The sequence below is a fragment of the Equus przewalskii genome, chromosome 6, assembly GCF_037783145.1.
Source record: "Equus przewalskii isolate Varuska chromosome 6, EquPr2, whole genome shotgun sequence".
Lineage (NCBI taxonomy): Eukaryota > Metazoa > Chordata > Mammalia > Perissodactyla > Equidae > Equus > Equus przewalskii.
The window spans coordinates 7881999-7898976 of NC_091836.1; the positions used below are offsets into that span (position 1 = coordinate 7881999).

Genomic DNA, 16978 nt, shown 5'->3' on the forward strand with positions numbered 1-16978 from the left:
AAAGCATTTTTATAGTTCTGAAAAGAATGGTGAGATAACTTTTTCTTTATTCTTGCAGTTAGAAAAATATTTCCTTCATGTCTCTTTGCAAATCTGTTTTCATCAACTTATTAGGATGTGAGTCTCTTTAATCTGCATGAATGGGTGTGTTTGGCAACTCAAGAATACCTTCTTCTATCACACCTTTGAATTCATATCTCCATATGGCTTTCCATCCAAAAACATGGTATGCCTCTCAGTACATTCAAATCTCCTTTTACATATCTTGCTAAAGCTATTATTTTCTTCTTTAGACTTCCACTTGTTCTGTACTTTCCCCCCAGGAATTTGTGAAATAGAGGCTTCATTCCTATTCTTTCATGTACTGTCTTCTCCCTCAGAACTGTCTTCTTTTTCTTCTCTATGCTAGACGAACTTCTTGGGTTTAACCTATATATCACTGGTGAGATATTCTGTAGTTACTTTTGCTTTTTACTGCTTTCAATATAGATTTTATTTCTGATTTTACATTTTTAATTTTCTGGTAATTTATCTTACCTAGCTCCCTTTGACCTCAAATTGTTCTCTCCTTATGATGTCCTATTTCTTTTTCACAGATCACAAAGTAAATGCTTTATACAATGTTCTTCTGTTTTCTGTAATGAAACATTTTTCACAGGCATTTTCTTCCTCTTAGTATTCAGGGAAATATTACCTTTCCTTTGTTCCACAATATGATTTCACTGGTACTTTTTACTTATCCTAGAACAAGAGGGAAAGTTCTAGAATTTAATATTTAACATAGATGGTTGTGAGATTGTTCTTAGGCTAACTTTGCATTGTGTTGACAGAACGATTTTTAATTGCTAGGTGGAGACTAAGTTAATGTTCACTCTTAGTCTGATTTCCAGTATTCTAGCAAGTATTTATCCAGCAACGTACTAGTAGACTGAGATGTACTCTTCTATCTACTACTTGGTATTTTGTCACTCTGATCATATGATAGAGGACTGAAAAAGTAATATAATCTTCAGTAGCCACAAATCTGAAGGTTATTCCTATCTCTTTACCTGTGTGTAATATTTTTAGCATATGAACACTACAGGTCTGGAATACAATGGACCACTGCTAGTCTATCCCTCTACTCTATCATATCTCTTCTAAGAGTTGCAGTCTCAGAGTAAATACAGAAAAATACTATTAGGGTTTGATGAGAAGGGGAAAAGACTACGATTGTCTTCAAGTGCTGAAACCACGTAGGAGAAGGGGAAACTATACTATTTTGAGGTGTTACAGTTGCATCTCTCAGAGCCAAATTGCAGATACTGAGGAAGTCACAAAACGTCTTCCTATAGGTAGAACTGTTCTCTTCCAAAAGGTAAAACTGCATAGGCCATTGATTGTGATTCTCAATTGAGTACTGAATATGGAGTTAGGAAATGTTTCTCCCAAATTTTGATCATATGTTGAATATGAGTAGTTGTCAGTATTCTCATAGAAGCAAGGGAGAGAATGAATCTGGGAATAGTAGCCTAATTACCACTTAACCCAGGCCACAGAGTGCTGTTCATTATTCATCATATAAGTTACTGCTTTGATGAGAAAACATATTTTGATTTTCAAATGTAAGAATTAACTTCTAGCAAGTTTTAGAACATAATCCCTTGGCAAATCAAAAACTGCCTATATTTAATTTTATTATATTCATAACAGGCATAAACATTGATAAGTATTAAAAACATTAAGCAAGTCAAAGTTATCACTCCAAAATATGGATTTTTTTTTTCCTTTGATGCTTTAAGAAATCTGGTTACACCTAACATTTCTCTGTCTTGAACTATAAGACCCAGGAGCCTTCAGCCAATATGCTTATCTTAATCATCCATCCATCCATCCATTCATCCAACTATGAGTTCCTATAACATGTCACCAACTCTGATGGGTATTAGGAATACAAAGAGAAGCAAAACTGATTAACCATTTAAGAGATTTTTTAGAAGTGGGGATGCCCACTTGGCTTACTTTATTGAGCTTTACTCTTTTATATACCATAAAATGTACTTTTTTTGGTGTATAGTTCTATGACTAATGCATCAAGTTGTATAACCACTACTACAACCAAAAAAACAAGAGTTCTACCATCAGCCTAAACTCTCTTTTGCTACCTCTCAGTCATTTAGTTTTGCACATACTGGGTGTCTGAAAGACACTGATGAAAATGTTCAATAAGATGATGAAAAATTGAGGCTTAGGCTTTGGAGAAATCTGCTGGAAATAAAAGTTGGGGAATTTTTGCCTCTAGATTGGGCTGAAGTTATGAGGAAGAGATTGCCTGAAGTACAAGCAAAACAAAGGTAGTTAGAGGATGGAACCTCTAGAAACATCAATATTTACATGGTAAGTGGGAAAACAGGAATGTACATTACAAAGGGGAACGCAAGAAAGAATGGTACCATAGAAGCTAAAAAGAGAAGAATTTTCTGAAAGTGAAAGTAGTCAATGGTTGGCAGCAAGGCACAGAACAATACCAGGTTAATATAAGAAGTGAAGAGCATTTTGGCAACTAGGAAGTTATTAACTTTAGTGAGAGAAATTTCACTGGATTGATTAGTGCAAGAGTCTGAGTACAATGCTTTGTAGAGTTACTGGGAAAATTGAACAAAAAGATAAGATTTAGAATAGGGCTAATGGAACATGCCAACTCAAGGGAGAAAAGAGGAATATGATTATATGTTGAGGAAAGACAGCTTGTAAGGATACAGCCAGAAGGAGAAGTTCCAATTAAGAACAAAGAAGATAAAATGCATTACATAAAAAATGAGATAAATCTCCCTCTGAGGTGGAGATGCTCCACAGTAGTAAAAATAAGCACAAAGCTCCTTGGTATTTACCCAAATGAGTTAAAAACTTATGTCTGTATAAAAACCTGCACATAAATATTTATAGCAGCTTTACTCACAACTGCCAAAACTTGGAAGCAACTGACATGTCCTTTAACAGGCGACTGAATAAACAAACTGTGGTACATTCGTATAACGGAATATTAGTCAATAATAAAAAGAAATGAGCTATTATGCCACATTAAGACATGGAGGAAACTTAAACCATATTATTAAGTGAAAGAAGCCAATTTGAAAAGGCTACATGCTGTGTGATTCCAACTATAAAACATTCTGGCAAAGGCAAAACTATGGAGATACTAAAAAGATCAGCGGTCACCAGGGGTTCAGGGGAGGGAGTGAGGGATGGATTGGCAGAGCAAAAGGGATTTTTAGGACAGTGAAACTATTCTGTATGATACTGTAATGGAGGATGCCCTTCATATCATTATACATTTGTCAAAACCCACAGAATGGACAACACAAAGAGTGAGCCCTGAGGTAAACTATGAACTACAGTTAACAATAATCTGTCCATATTGGCTCATCAGTTGTACCAGATGACCCAACTAATGCAAGATGTTAGTAACAGGGAAACTGTGTGTGTGTATGCGAGGGGTTATATAGGAACTCTCTGTACCTTTCACTCAACTTTTTCATAAATCTAAAACTGCTCTTAAAAAAACAAAAGCAGGGCCGGCCCCGTGGCCCAGTGGTTAAGTTCGCGTGCTCCGCTTAGGCGGCCCAGGGTTTCGCTCGTTTGCATCCTGGGCGTGGACATGGCACTGCTCATCAGGCCATGGTGAGGCGGCGTTCCAAACAGCACAACCATAGGCACTCACAACTAGAACATACAACTACGTACTGGGGGGCTTTGGGGAGAAGAAGAAGAAGAAAAAAAGAAGATTGGCAACAGATGTTAGCTCAGGTGCCAATCTTTAATTTAAAAAAAAAAAGCAAGCATAGAGGTGTAGGAAAGAGAAGGAAGTTAACATTAGTTCCCACATGCTGGACATTTATTTTCATTAATCAGCAGGAGTGGGTATGAGTGGGTATCTCTCAGCAAATGTTCTATCACATTCTAGATATTATAATACAGAATGATGGGACACCTGTTAATTGAGTTTCCCTGAGATTCAAATGTCCAGGTGGCAGGTGATACAAGGTGCCTATTGATACAAGGAAAACAGTCATTAACTTTCCATGTATAGATGCCTGTCATTGGCATACTATAACTGATGAATTTCTTAAAATTTGATTCGTACCTTAATCTACTATTTTATTATAAATCATAAGATCTAAATTGAACTACATTACACTTAATTTTAGTAAATATGCTCTTTTAAAAAAATTTTGGAAAGAATGCATTCTTTGAAGAAAATATATCTCCAACAGCTTGTTTCTATTAGAGTTCTAAAACATCATAAAACAGTTTTTGAATTTATGTATAACTATAGAAATCAGAATAATAATACATATTGAAAGATAGCCCTAAATTTTTAGGGTCCTATTATATTTTCATTTTAACTTTATGAAAACATAAAAGACTCTAATTTCCTAGTTCTGATATGTTTCACTGAGTAAAGCTTCACTAGGCCTGATAAAACCAGTGGTTCTCAACGTGTGATTTGTACACCCCTGGAAATCCCCAAGCCCATTTAAGGGGATCTGTGGGGTCAAAGTAATAACACTAAGATAAGGATTAGCTGTTTTCACTGTGTTGCTATTTTCACTGATGTTGTAAAAGTAACTATGGGTAAGGCAGCTAGCCCCCTAACATGAATCATGGCAAGAGCAGCAAATTGCTAGTAAGCACTGTAGTCATCTTTGCTATATGCACTCAGTAAAAAAAACTACTTTCACAAGAATGTCCCTGAGGAAGTAGTAAAAAATATTAATCTCATTAAATCTTTTTTTTTTTTCCAGGAAGATTACCCCTGAGTTAATATCTGTGCCCATTTTCCTCTACTTTGTATGTGGGACACTGCCACAGCACAGCTTGATAAGTAGTGTATAGGTCCGCGCCCAGGATCTGAACTGGTGAACACTGGGCCGCTGAAGCAGAGCAGGCAAACCTAACTGCTATGCCACTAGGCCAGCCCCTAATTTCATTAAATCTTGAATCTTGAGTATACATCCTTTTAGTATTCAATGGGATGAAATGGGAAGTATACACAAAGCACTTACACTGTATACCAAAGTATTATGGATCATACTTCGAAGAAAAACTTAGTTGGGAGCTAAAAAAGCCTCATTTGTCATGCAACACTATATTTATTTGAAAGAAAAACTAACAAATTATGGCATTTATCAAATATTTTCTCTAAGAAAAAAAAACAAAGGGAACCTGTCATTTGAAGAACAACTCCTCGTATTTGTTGCCAAAAATAAAAAACATATTTATAAGTAGAAATTAGAATTCTGAAAAACTTGTATCTGCTACTGCGAGCTTGACAGCTTCCCCATACCTAAAGAATTTTCTGATGAGACCTGGGGGGTATTAACAAGTGTGATGCTTTAAATGTTGTATAATGAAATGTGTGGACATTGGGAAGACGTGCATAACCCAGTGAACCAATATTTTCCAAATGACCAACGCATGATGCTACAAAAATCATACATGGGAAAAAGATCCATTCAAACTGCAAAACAGATCAATAGATTGTAATGTAAGTAAGTACTAAAAGTTCATGTATATGGTTTCAGATTCCAAATTGCAACTAACCTTTAGGAAACTATCACTTGTTGAATTTTGGTGTAGTGTCAAATGAGAATATCTATGATTATTTTGAAAACACTTTAAAAACACTCCTCCTTTTACCAGCTACCTATCTGTGTGAAGCAAAATTGTTTTCATCTACTTGAACCAAAACATCACAAAACACTGAATGTAAAAGCATATACAAGAACTCAGCTGTCTTCTGTTAAGCTAGACATTAAATATCTTAAAATGTAAAACAACATCATTCTTCTCATTTGGGGGGAAAATATAGTTATTTTTCATAAAAATGTTACGTATGTTAACATGTAATGAGTTTAATGTTATTTTAAGTCAATTAATAAATATAATAAATAATAAATATTTTAAATTTCTCTGTTTTGTATTTCTACAACAGTAAATATTATACCTATAAGTCACAGAAGCAAAAACTCTTTGAGGTCCTCCAATAATTTTTAAAAGTATAAAGTGTTCCTGAAACGACCAAAATAAACTATTACCAGATTGACAAATTAAAGTTACCTGAAAATGAAACCATAGTTGCTAATCAATGATTTAGAATATGATAGTAAAAGGCTGATTTGATTCTTGATATAATATCATGATTAGAACAAGTCATAAAACATTTTCTAAATATTTAACTTACAAAGAGAATTCTGTTTTACTAATTTCAGTTGTGATGTAGTCAATTTTTCTCCTTGCTGGCTTTTATTCTCTTCATCACCCTCCTCATCTTGCACTACGAAGTCATCAATAACATAATCATCTCCATCTTCATCAGATTCACAATCCTCCTCCGCCTCCTCCTCCTCCTCCTCATCATTTTCATCATTGCTTGGGCAGGATTCCTTTTCAGAGTCCTAATTAAATTGAAACACATCCTTCAGTAATTTATACCTTTAAAATTATCCGTATGGATGTGAAATTAAAGGATTAAATCTGACACCAAAAAAATAATCCATAGAAACTAATTTCATATTTTAAGGTTAAAAAAATCTTGGCATGTTAAATGCTGAACTTCTGAAATTAGGAAAAAGATAATATACCTTGATAAGTTATGTAAAATGCTTAACATGGACATTAAGATTACGAGTAAAAGTTAAAAACAGGAAAGACCATACAAAACAAAAAGTCTTTCAATTTTAAAAAAGAATGATAGACTGAGACTCATGATAAAACAATATATTAGGTACAATAGTGTGATCAAACATGTTCAAGGATACTTGATTAAAAAATAAATTCTAGAATTACTGAGGAATAGAACAGACTCAGCACTTTGATTTTTATAAAAATTAAACATTTTAAGTAAAAATTTTAAAAAACAGTAACAAAACCAATAAAATATAACACACCTCAAAATCTCTACTACTATTGCGTCTCTGACGAGATCTTTGTTTTGAGAGTTCTTTCAGCTTCTGGAGTTGTTGTCGCTTTCTTGCAGCTAAAGTTTTCTCAGGGTCTTTTTGCTCCATCTCCACTGAAGAACATTCATCTTCAACCACTCTCCGTGGACGTTTAACACCTACTTTTGCAGCTAGGATATCACTGTCATCACTGTCATCACTGTCATACATCACAGAGGAGGTCCTTTTTCTCTTCCCTCGCCTAACGTGTTCTTCTTCTAAATCCTCCTCTATTATTTGTCCAGTGTGTTTGTTGAGATCCTCCTCCTCTTGACCTGAATGCTTTTCATGCTCTGGTAAGTCAATACTTCTAGGTTTGCTTTTGTTCTTTTCTTCTTCATATGTTGAACTGTTGCCAGTGTTAATGAGATGCTCACAGCTGTTTCTTTCACTTTCAACTTCAATTAATTTAAGCTCTCTTTCATTTTCTGGCTTTTTATTACTATCGAGCCCCCTGTTACTATCAAGCTCTTCATCATTGTCAACACTTACATGATTGTCAACACTTTCATCACTATCTGGCTCTTCATCACTATCCAGGTCTTCATCACTATCAAGTTCTTCATCACTATCGAATTCTTCATCACTATCAAATAATTGTGAAAGACTATTTCTTTTAGTCCGCCTCCAATCAACTCGAGATTTCTGCTCATGCTCTTGAGTTCTAGAATTTTTCCTTGTTTCACGTCTTCTGACATGTATCATTTTCACTTAAGCCTCTACAAAATAAAGTTATTAGGAATATAATCATGATAACCAGATTACAACAATGAATGCATTTATGGCACGAATTATATTTATTTGGTATTATAAAATGGGTCACAAAGGTAAAATCACATGAAATATCTGAGTGAAGATGGGAGAACAGTTATTCAACAAATAATTTATTGAACATCTATGAAATAATTACATGACCATCTATTCTGAATGATGCTGTATGTTGTGCTGAAAGGAATACATAAAAAATCATGGTCCTGTTCTTCAGAAGGTTATCATCCATGTGTAGAATTAAAACATACAAACACATAAGAAAAATGCAAGGCAGTCTTCATTTAGTACCAAATGAGTGATAAAAATAACTGTGATAAAAGTGTAAAGATGCAAGAGGATCAGGAGGACAAGTGCTTCGCTGAAGATTCTATTGAACAGATATGATCTGTTAGGATTCTGAAGGATTGATTATATTTGAACAGAAAGAATGAAAGAAAAAGAAATTTCAGGCAGGTAAAAATGGTAAGGTCAAAACTTTGGCACCGAGAAAGAATACGCTAGGTAAACGTGACCAAAAAAGTGTGAAAAGAGGCCTTATGCTGGAAAAAAACAGACGAGTATAGAGAAATAGGGTGGAATTACCAGAATGATTCATCCTGTTAGCAAAGAAGGATTCTGAACAGAGCAATGACATGAATTTTAACGTAAAGCATCAATTAGTTTATATGAAGAAAGTTATAAAGTAGTAATTGACACAAAAAGAGAGCAGTGCAAAACTGACAGAACGAATCCATTAAGATTGCAGCTTCTGTATACTTTAGTAAAATGGCAATGGCTTTAAACTACTCAGAGTTAAAGTTACAATATAATCCAACAGAAAACTTACTGGCAATCCAATAATAGGTGAAAAAACAAAGTTTCAGGGTGAAGCAGAGCATGATATTGGGAAGGAAAACAAATGTGCTAGGTTTTCAATTGACAAAAGGGTGAACTCCGTTAAAATCATCACAAGTATAAAGTAAAGGAACAATTAGAGACAAGTAAGATAACTAGGAAAACAGTAAAACATATGTACGTCTTGGTTGCTAAGGATAGAAGTATGATCACAATGTAATGAGACTGACCTCCTAATACATGTCTAAGAGCTTATGTATTCAATTGAGTGTTATCTCCTTCAAAGAAATCACCTCATGAGGCTGATTATTCCAATATTTTTACCATGGCCCAGAATATTCCCAGAGATCTTCTGTAAGCCACACTATCAAAAAATACACAAAAATATGAAAATAATTACATTTCAAATTTTTTTATCCCAAAGAGTAAATATCTACTTTATTCACTTGTCTCAGTTATTAAGCACTGTCAGCAGCTTCCAGAAACAAAATCCAATTTCAAAAGACAAAGATTAACTACCATTAAAAATATTTTTAAAATGTGCTGCAAACTCTGAAAGTAATTCCAAAAATAGAACACCAAAAATTTTTTAAGCAATGGCAGAACTTCTGAACCAAGTTTGTAATTCCCAAGATGATTATTTTATTTGGGGGAGGAGTACGCACCATTCACTGATTGTACAAATTTTGTTGTTTATAGGGCTCTGTGACTGTTTCTATAATGGTAATACCTCATATGAAATCAGAACAACAATGGTTGCTAAGAGTATACACCAGAAATTAACTTTATAGTGTAGGCTGAAGTATGACCTTATGACAGTGACTGCTGCAACATATAGTCAGCATTGTAATAGCGATCTAATAAATTCTAGTCAATAGACCAAATATTCTGCTACTTGAAATTACACTTGAGTTGCATATTACGAAAAGCTTATATTAAAATCAGCAAAGATGAAAACTGTGTGTGGTCAGGTCAAAATTACCGTTTTTAAAAATCTCCATATTACTTTCAAAAGTATGGGGTTTTTTTGTATATCATACTGCTTCACAGTATGTCTACCCAGTTTCTTCTCCAGGTTTAAAACAGATTACTGGCTTTTTTTGAAAAAAAAAAAAAAAAGCACCAGATCAACTAGGCAGCTTATATTTTGAAGCCATATAGTACACAGAAGTATTTTTTTAAGCAAATATAGATAAATTTGCATAAACTATGTATGTGCATTACACTGTAATAAGAAGGTAAGCCTTTGTAATAAATCTGTCTGAATTCGGAGAAATAATGAAAAAACATTTATGAAAACAAATGACAAATACGCTTCAGTAAACACACTAAAGCAAATATGGACAGTAGGAAAATTAAAGTGAAAGATGAGTTTATTAGTAAGCAAAAGCAGTTTCATATACACTAGATAATTACCTTACAGAACTGTACCTTGCTCAAAAGACAGTTATTTATCATATCAATAGGTGATTCCGATGACAATGGTAGAAACAATTAAGAACGTCGCACTACAAAAATACCTATGACTGCACACAGTTAAGCTATAAAAAATCCCATATGTACAGTAATTTTTGAGTGCATTTTCATATCTATTTTAAAATCCTGACAATGATCCTAGAAGGAAGATATTATCTTCATTTACAAAAATCAAAACCAAGGACATAGAGTTTAAATGACTTACCGAAGATCACACAGCTTGTTAGTGACAGAGCAGGGAGTAGACACCAGGTCTCCTGATCCCCCGTCCAGTGCTACACAATGACTGCTGCCAATATTATATTTGTACAAAGTAGTAAAAATTATGCCTTGAAAAAGTCATTATTTTATCTCGCAGTCACGCTAAAATTTAGTTTCAGAAAGTAATCACTAAAAGAGTTTAGAGTTTACAAACATACTTTCTAAAAAATTATGTAACTGAATGTTAGTGCACATGCGTTAGGCCAGAAACTTCTGGAAATTATTTATCCACTAGGCAAGAAAAGGATGTGCAAAAGAGATGAAAATTTGCAGACTTGCCTCTACCACCTTATTGATGACATTGATCATAAAATTTAAGGGATTCTCCACTGACTCCTAAAGTAAAAATTTCAAAGAGCAGTGTGTGATGAGAAAAAATTTATTCTGGAAAACTGCAGCACTGAATGTTTGAGGAGGCAAATTTTATTTAAATAAATCAAGTTACATTTGGCCAACTGCCAAATTTCCAAGGTCTTTCTTCACATTTCTTAATTGCCATTTATATCAATAACGTCAAAAATTCTGTCATTGTAAAAGAAGATAACATAAATATTCTTGGCTCCTCTTTTTAAATTGTGGATACTGTTACTACATTAGCTGGGGAGGGAAGAACGGTGACAGAGGGAAAAGATGAGTGAACTGAACCTAAGGAGAAAAATGAGAAAGTAAAACTCAACTCGGTTGATGGGTAAGACGTCTCTTGGTCGCCACAATTCACTCAAAAAAAGAATCCACGCAAACGGATGTAATTCCTATATATGTGGAGTACACACTCAATTTCTTGAAATGAGAATTTAATCAGGCTTCTTTAACCATACCTTACCTTTAGGCAAAGGGACTCCAAACAGAAAGCATTAAATAAGTGAATGAAGATGATCAATACTATCACATCTTTGTGCTTCATGCTTAATATCACCTAAGAGGCACATAAACAGCTGTGCTGTCTGCCAAAGAATGTGAATTAAAGGCGATAATCCATATCGCTTTCTCTCACACAGTAACTCTACATCTAAAAGAAGGTACTTTGATGATGCCACGTGAATTTCTCATCAGAAGAAATATCCTTTCTTCTAGACTTTGAGGTTAATTCATCCTCAAGAAAATATTCATTCTAGGAATCACTTACTTGCTCTATCAACAATGTAGGTGGTAGCTGACACTGTAAGGTTTGAAGGGCAGTGGAACCCCAACCATTACTTGAAATTCCACCAGAAGGGATTCATGCCTACTTGTAAAACATCACCCCTCCTTGGTGTGTGCTTTTATATGAGTTTGGAGAGGAGCCCTTAACAAACCAAGGACATAGTTATTGAATGGATACTAGGTGCCAGCACATGCTCGGAGCTGTGGCGTTACTAGAATAAATCAACAATACGGTCTCTGCTCCCAAGGAGTTCACAATCTGATGAAATTACTAAGGACACCAAAACAAGCCAGCATAACACATGATTTAAGAGCTACAGTGTATAATTCTGTTTAAGCTCTTATCACATCGCTGTGAATAAATTTATCACAGTTCTTCCACTGGCTGGAAAACAGGGTAGCACAACACGACAGAAATAGGAAATAGAAAAATAAGAAGAAGCATATAAAGAGAGGAAAGCCAGCTTCCCCCACTTAGCATCTCGGTCCACAATCAATACTCCACAATTTTGCATAGAGTGGATCCTTGCCAGTTTGGCAGCCGGGACAACTATTAGCATTCATTAAAATCTGGAACACTGAAGGTGGTTCACTAAATCCAGCAGGGAGGAGTGGCAGAGGAAGGAATAGATCCTTTCCGGAGTTAACACTAGAGTCATTTGCATGATTACAAACCTGGCTCTCTGGCCGGACGCAGGTACGCAACGCAGCACGCCTGCCAGTTCGCTACTCTGCCTCCAGGATGGAGGGGCACGGTAGCTAGGCAACGGGACCCTTACACACAGCTTCGCGATGACGTGCGCGGGACGACACAAACCCCAGAATCTAGACGAGCTCAGCACTCAGAAAACAAGGGTCTGGAAAGGCCAGAAACCCGCAAAGTCACCACTCGAGCTTCTCACATGAGTCCCACCCCCTTCCCTATCGCGGAAGGAACTGACACCCGCCCAGGCCGGGCGGCCCGCGAGTGGAGAAAAGCGCGCAGGAGAGCCGCCCCGCCCAGCCCGAGGGCGCCCGCGGGAATCTTTCTCCCCGCCCGAGAGGCGCGGCTTCCCCCCGCCCCGCCAACAAACCACTAGCAGCCGGAGCGAGAGCGAGTCCCCGCCCCGGGCTGGCCCCGGGCTGGCCCCGCGCCGCCCCCGCGCGCTCACCTTTCAAAGCTCCTCTGCTCCTGCCTCCGCCTTCGCCTCCGCCCCGGGCTCCCGCTCCAGGCCAGCGACACTCCTCTTTCCGGGGACCAGGGGAAGTCCCGCCTCTGGGCGGGGCCATGGGCGGGGCCTGGCGGCGGGAGGGGGCATCTTCCGGGAGCGTGTGCCGGGGGCGGAGCGGTCGCCGAGCGTTAGGCAGGGAGCGGTACGGGGTCCCGTTTCCAGCTGAGGTGGGGAGAGGGGCCCGGCGGGCTGCGAGGGGCCGGGGGACTGTGCAGGCTCAGCCCGGCGCGGGGAAGTGGGGTTTGCGGGGGCAGGCTGGCTGCAGGGGAAGGGATCAAACGTAACCGTCCCCCTGGGGAAGGGGACCAGTCCCCGACTCCCTGGCTCTTCCGCTCTCTGCCGTAACTTTGGGGTGTGGCAGGGGTTAGTGACGGGCGTTTACCCCGGATCTGGGCGTGAAGGAGGCTTGTGGTCACGATGGGGTTAGAGTCTTTCTCGCGGCCACTGGGGGAATAAAACAAATGTTTGTAAACCGGATTATCCGCGCTGACTTGGGGCCTCCTCTACTGCTCTTCTAAGTTAAAGGCCTGTTCTCTCAAACTTCCTCCCCTCTCTCCCTCCTCTTCCATCTCTTTACCAGCCAGGCCCAGCCGGGGACGGGGTCAGGGCCACCAGGTTCTTGGTAAGCTTGAAAGACTTGAGTGTATAAGACTGTGTTAAAGTGAGTCTGTGTGAGAGAAGGAAGATCTTGTGGTTTGCTGCAGTGTGAGTGTTGGGGGGAGTCCCGGAGTCCCAGAGCCTCACCATGTCAGGGAAACGGAAGCGAGTGGTGTTGACTATTAAAGACAAGCTTGATATCATAAAGAAACTGGAAGACGGAGGTTCTTCCAAACAACTGGCAGTGATTTATGGAATCGGTGAGACCACAGTTCGGGACATAAGAAAAAATAAGGAAAAGATTATAACTTATGCCAGCAGTTCTGATTCCACAAGTCTCCTGGCAAAGAGGAAATCTATGAAGCCATCCATGTATGAGGAACTGGACAGAGCAATGCTGGAATGGTTCAACCAGCAAAGAGCAAAAGGGAATCCTGTGTCTGGACCAATTTGTGCAAAAAGGGCAGAATTCTTCTTTTATGCATTGGGAATGGATGGTGATTTTAACCCCTCTGCTGGTTGGTTAACTCGTTTTAAGCAGCGGCACAGCATAAGAGAGATTAACATTAGAAATGAGAGATTAAATGGAGATGAGTCTGCTGTGGAAGATTTTTGTAACAACTTTCGAGACTTTGTTGAACGTGAAAATCTGCAACCTGAACAAATCTACAATGCAGATGAAACTGGACTCTTTTGGAAATGTCTGCCTTCCAGGACTTCAGTAATCAAAGGTAAATGCACTGTCTCTGGGCACAAGTCAGTTGAAGAGAGAGTCACTGTCATGTGTTGTGCCAATGCAACAGGTTTACACAAACTTAAACTTTGTGTTGTGGGGAAAGCAAAGAAACCTCACTCCTTCAAGTCAACAGACACCTCAAACCTGCCAGTCTCTTATTTCAGCCAAAAAGGTGCATGGATGGATCTTTCCATTTTCCGACAGTGGTTTGATAAGATCTTTGTGCCACAAGTTCGAGAGTACTTGAGATCCAAAGGCCTGCAGGAAAAGGCTGTGCTCTTGTTGGATAATTCACCAACACATCCAAATGAAAATGTCCTGAGGTCGGATGATGGCCAAATATTTGCTAAGTATTTACCACCTAATGTTGCTTCATTGATTCAGCCTTCGGATCAGGGAGTCATAGCGACAATGAAGAGAAACTATCGTGCAGGTCTTCTCCAGAACAACTTGGAAGAAGGTAATGACCTGAAATCATTCTGGAAGAAGCTAACTCTGCTTGATGCACTTTATGAAATAGCAATGGCATGGAATTTAGTAAAGCCAGTTACCATTAGCAGAGCATGGAAGAAAATTCTCCCTACTGTAGAGGAGAAAGAAGGCTCGGACTTTGATGAAGAAGATATTTCAGTGGCTACTGTGGCCACCATTTTACAACACACGAAAGGACTGGAAAATGTGACTACTGAGACTATTGAAAAATGGCTTGAAGTGGACAGTACTGAACCAGGTTATGAAGTGTTAACTGACAGTGAAATCATCAGAAGAGCACAAGGCCAGACAGATGAATCCAGTGAAAATGAGGAGGAGGAAATAGAACTGATTCCAGAGAAACATATTAATCATGCAGCTGCTCTCCAATGGACTGAAAATTTATTGGATTATCTAGAACAACAAGGTGATATGATTCTGCCTGATAGACTGGTGATACGTAAACTTCGAGCCACCATCAGAAATAAACAGAAGATGACAAACTCGAGTCAATAATGGCAATTCAATGTTATCGTTTTGGTATTTGTGTTTGTCCTCTTAACCTCTTTGCAATATGGCTTAATTTTCTTGGTATGCTAAATTCTCAGACAGTCCTGTGAAATACAGATACAAACATGTATCTATAGTGGTTTGAGGATTATGTGTTTTGCATCATCTTTCTCTTGTCCTTTTATTTGTACACATAATTGGAAGCTGATTCTATATAGATATAATTTCATGTACACGTGAATTCGCTTTTGTAGATCTATAATTATCCCTTCCATTACACTGGTATTCCCTAAATTTTCTAGCAGAAGTTACAGATTACAGTGAGCAGATTGAGCACTTTCCTGAATTCTGTTGTTTGATTTGTGAGGGCTGCCACAGTAAACTTTTCTTGTGCTAACCATCTTAAAAGGCTATCCATTTTGTATATCTGTATACGGTGATGGAATGAGAAATATGTATATTGTTAGATTTCAGGGTGATCTATAATAATTCAAAGTGAAGCCCAATCATGAGGAGGAAACAGTGACCTATGAATTATAAAAAGAAATCATTCATCTATTCTCTTATATTTGGGTGGGAAGAGGGAGAGATTTTTCTGGAAATGAAGTAAATATAATATAGGAAGTGGTTGCTAAATTAGAAAACTATTGGAAAGCTGATCTATAATGAGATATTCTGATCTATTTTAGAAAAATTGGAGTTGAAAATTTTGGGAACTTTAGGTTATTTATACAAAGGGAATAAATAGGCTTGTTTTAATTGGGTCTTTTTATTATATTATGAATTGGTTAACAGTATAGGTTTATTATTTATTCATCTAATTATAGTACAGATTTTGTGATGCTACATGTGGTGATATGAGCCACCCCCTTACATGTGGGGGAATGTCTTGGGAATTTGAAAGTTTTGTGTTTTTTTTTACTGTGTGTTTGAAAATGTCTATAATTTGAAAAAGTTTGTCATATCTTCCCTTTTATTTGATGTGAAAAGGAGAAATGAATAGTTTTTATTATTTTAAATAAGCCATAGGTTGTGACCTGTTTTATGAAGAAAGCAGAAGTAATTATGGAAAGTGTTGTTGTCTAGGTATTTCATCATTTATTATTTTGACACTTATAAAAATGTATTCTTCTAGAGTTCAAGTCAGAATTTTTATAAATTTGCTTAGTAAACTTACTGTTTACTCAAGACATTGAAAAGTCTTTACCTATGTGAATGTTAGTTTAATTTGTAATTTAAAAGCAAAGTGTCTCCATATTATTTCATGTTTTGGCCCTAAATTAAAAAAAATTCTTTATCAGTCATTTTTTAAAAGTTTAACTTTTTCATTGAAATACTTTGCATTTTATAGTGCCTTTCTTAGAATTCTAAAACTTAAAAAGATTTTTAGCTTTCCATAATTTCTGTTATCTTCATTATATATGTCCAGATTTTTTAAAAAGACTTCTCTGTGATGAGAACTGTTTAAAAGTTGTTTGTTGCATGAATTGCCTCAGTGCACCAAGGAAAACAGCGTCAGAAGTTAAGAGTGAATCAGATAATTACACATTCTGCTATAAATTAAATTGTATATAAAATAATTTTTCATTTTTCTAAAATGAAAATGTATGCTAAAAAGCTTCTTGGAATTTCTGTCTGGATTTGCTTACTGTTTTTAAAATTAATCTTGTCAGTGAAATTCAGCTGTATCATTGCCACCTAGTGGTAAAATTAAAATTACTGTTAAGCTGTGTGGTTTTAAACTTTACTATTTAGTAAAAGGTTCACTGCTTTGTGGCCTTGAGTGTGACTCTTGTGCCTCTTTCTCTAGCCTATGAGAGACTACTCTTTTCTTGATTTATAGCTATTTGCTCTTCTCGAAAGCTGCCAACACTGGTAGGCTAACAGTTCTGTTTTGGACCCTTGCATCCTTGAACATAATTATAAAAGCTGCCAATTACTGAATACCATGTTATGTTCTAAGGAATGGACTTACATAATCCTCAAAT

The 16978-nt window shown here is 37.1% G+C and overlaps 2 protein-coding genes across 43 annotated transcripts in view; one reads left to right on the top strand and one right to left on the bottom strand.

The window, feature by feature from the left end:
- The window catches only part of CCDC82 (coiled-coil domain containing 82), a 32937-nt gene extending 20163 nt beyond the window's left edge, over positions 1 to 12774 (bottom strand). For 7 of the 42 annotated variants that reach the window (XM_070623000.1, XM_070622998.1, XM_070623006.1 and 4 more), the window contains exons 1-6: positions 12617 to 12726; positions 12141 to 12322; positions 10267 to 10350; positions 8816 to 8949; positions 6930 to 7699; positions 6224 to 6437 (exon numbers count right to left, since the gene is read on the bottom strand). In XM_070623000.1, the coding sequence (XP_070479101.1) occupies positions 6224 to 6437; positions 6930 to 7685 (970 nt within the window). In that variant the 5' untranslated portion in view covers positions 7686 to 7699; positions 8816 to 8949; positions 10267 to 10350; positions 12141 to 12322; positions 12617 to 12726. Of the gene's footprint in view, positions 1 to 6223; positions 6438 to 6929; positions 7700 to 8815; positions 8950 to 10266; positions 10968 to 12140; positions 12445 to 12616 lie in introns of those variants that run through there. The other 35 variants (XM_070623004.1, XM_070622999.1, XM_070623009.1 and 32 more) reach the window with 16 other exon arrangements.
- Positions 12490 to 16773, top strand: JRKL (JRK like). Its single transcript, XM_008528611.2, has one exon. It carries the CDS (start codon positions 13422 to 13424, stop codon positions 14994 to 14996), a length of 1575 nt encoding a protein of 524 aa, XP_008526833.2. The 5' UTR covers positions 12490 to 13421; the 3' UTR covers positions 14997 to 16773.
- The last annotated feature ends 205 nt before the right edge of the window (positions 16774 to 16978 follow it).

What these genes read in the sequence shown, in the direction of transcription:
- JRKL (XM_008528611.2), top strand. Translation starts at nt 13,422, where the DNA reads ATGTCAGGGAAACGGAAGCGAGTGGTGTTGACTATTAAAGACAAGCTT.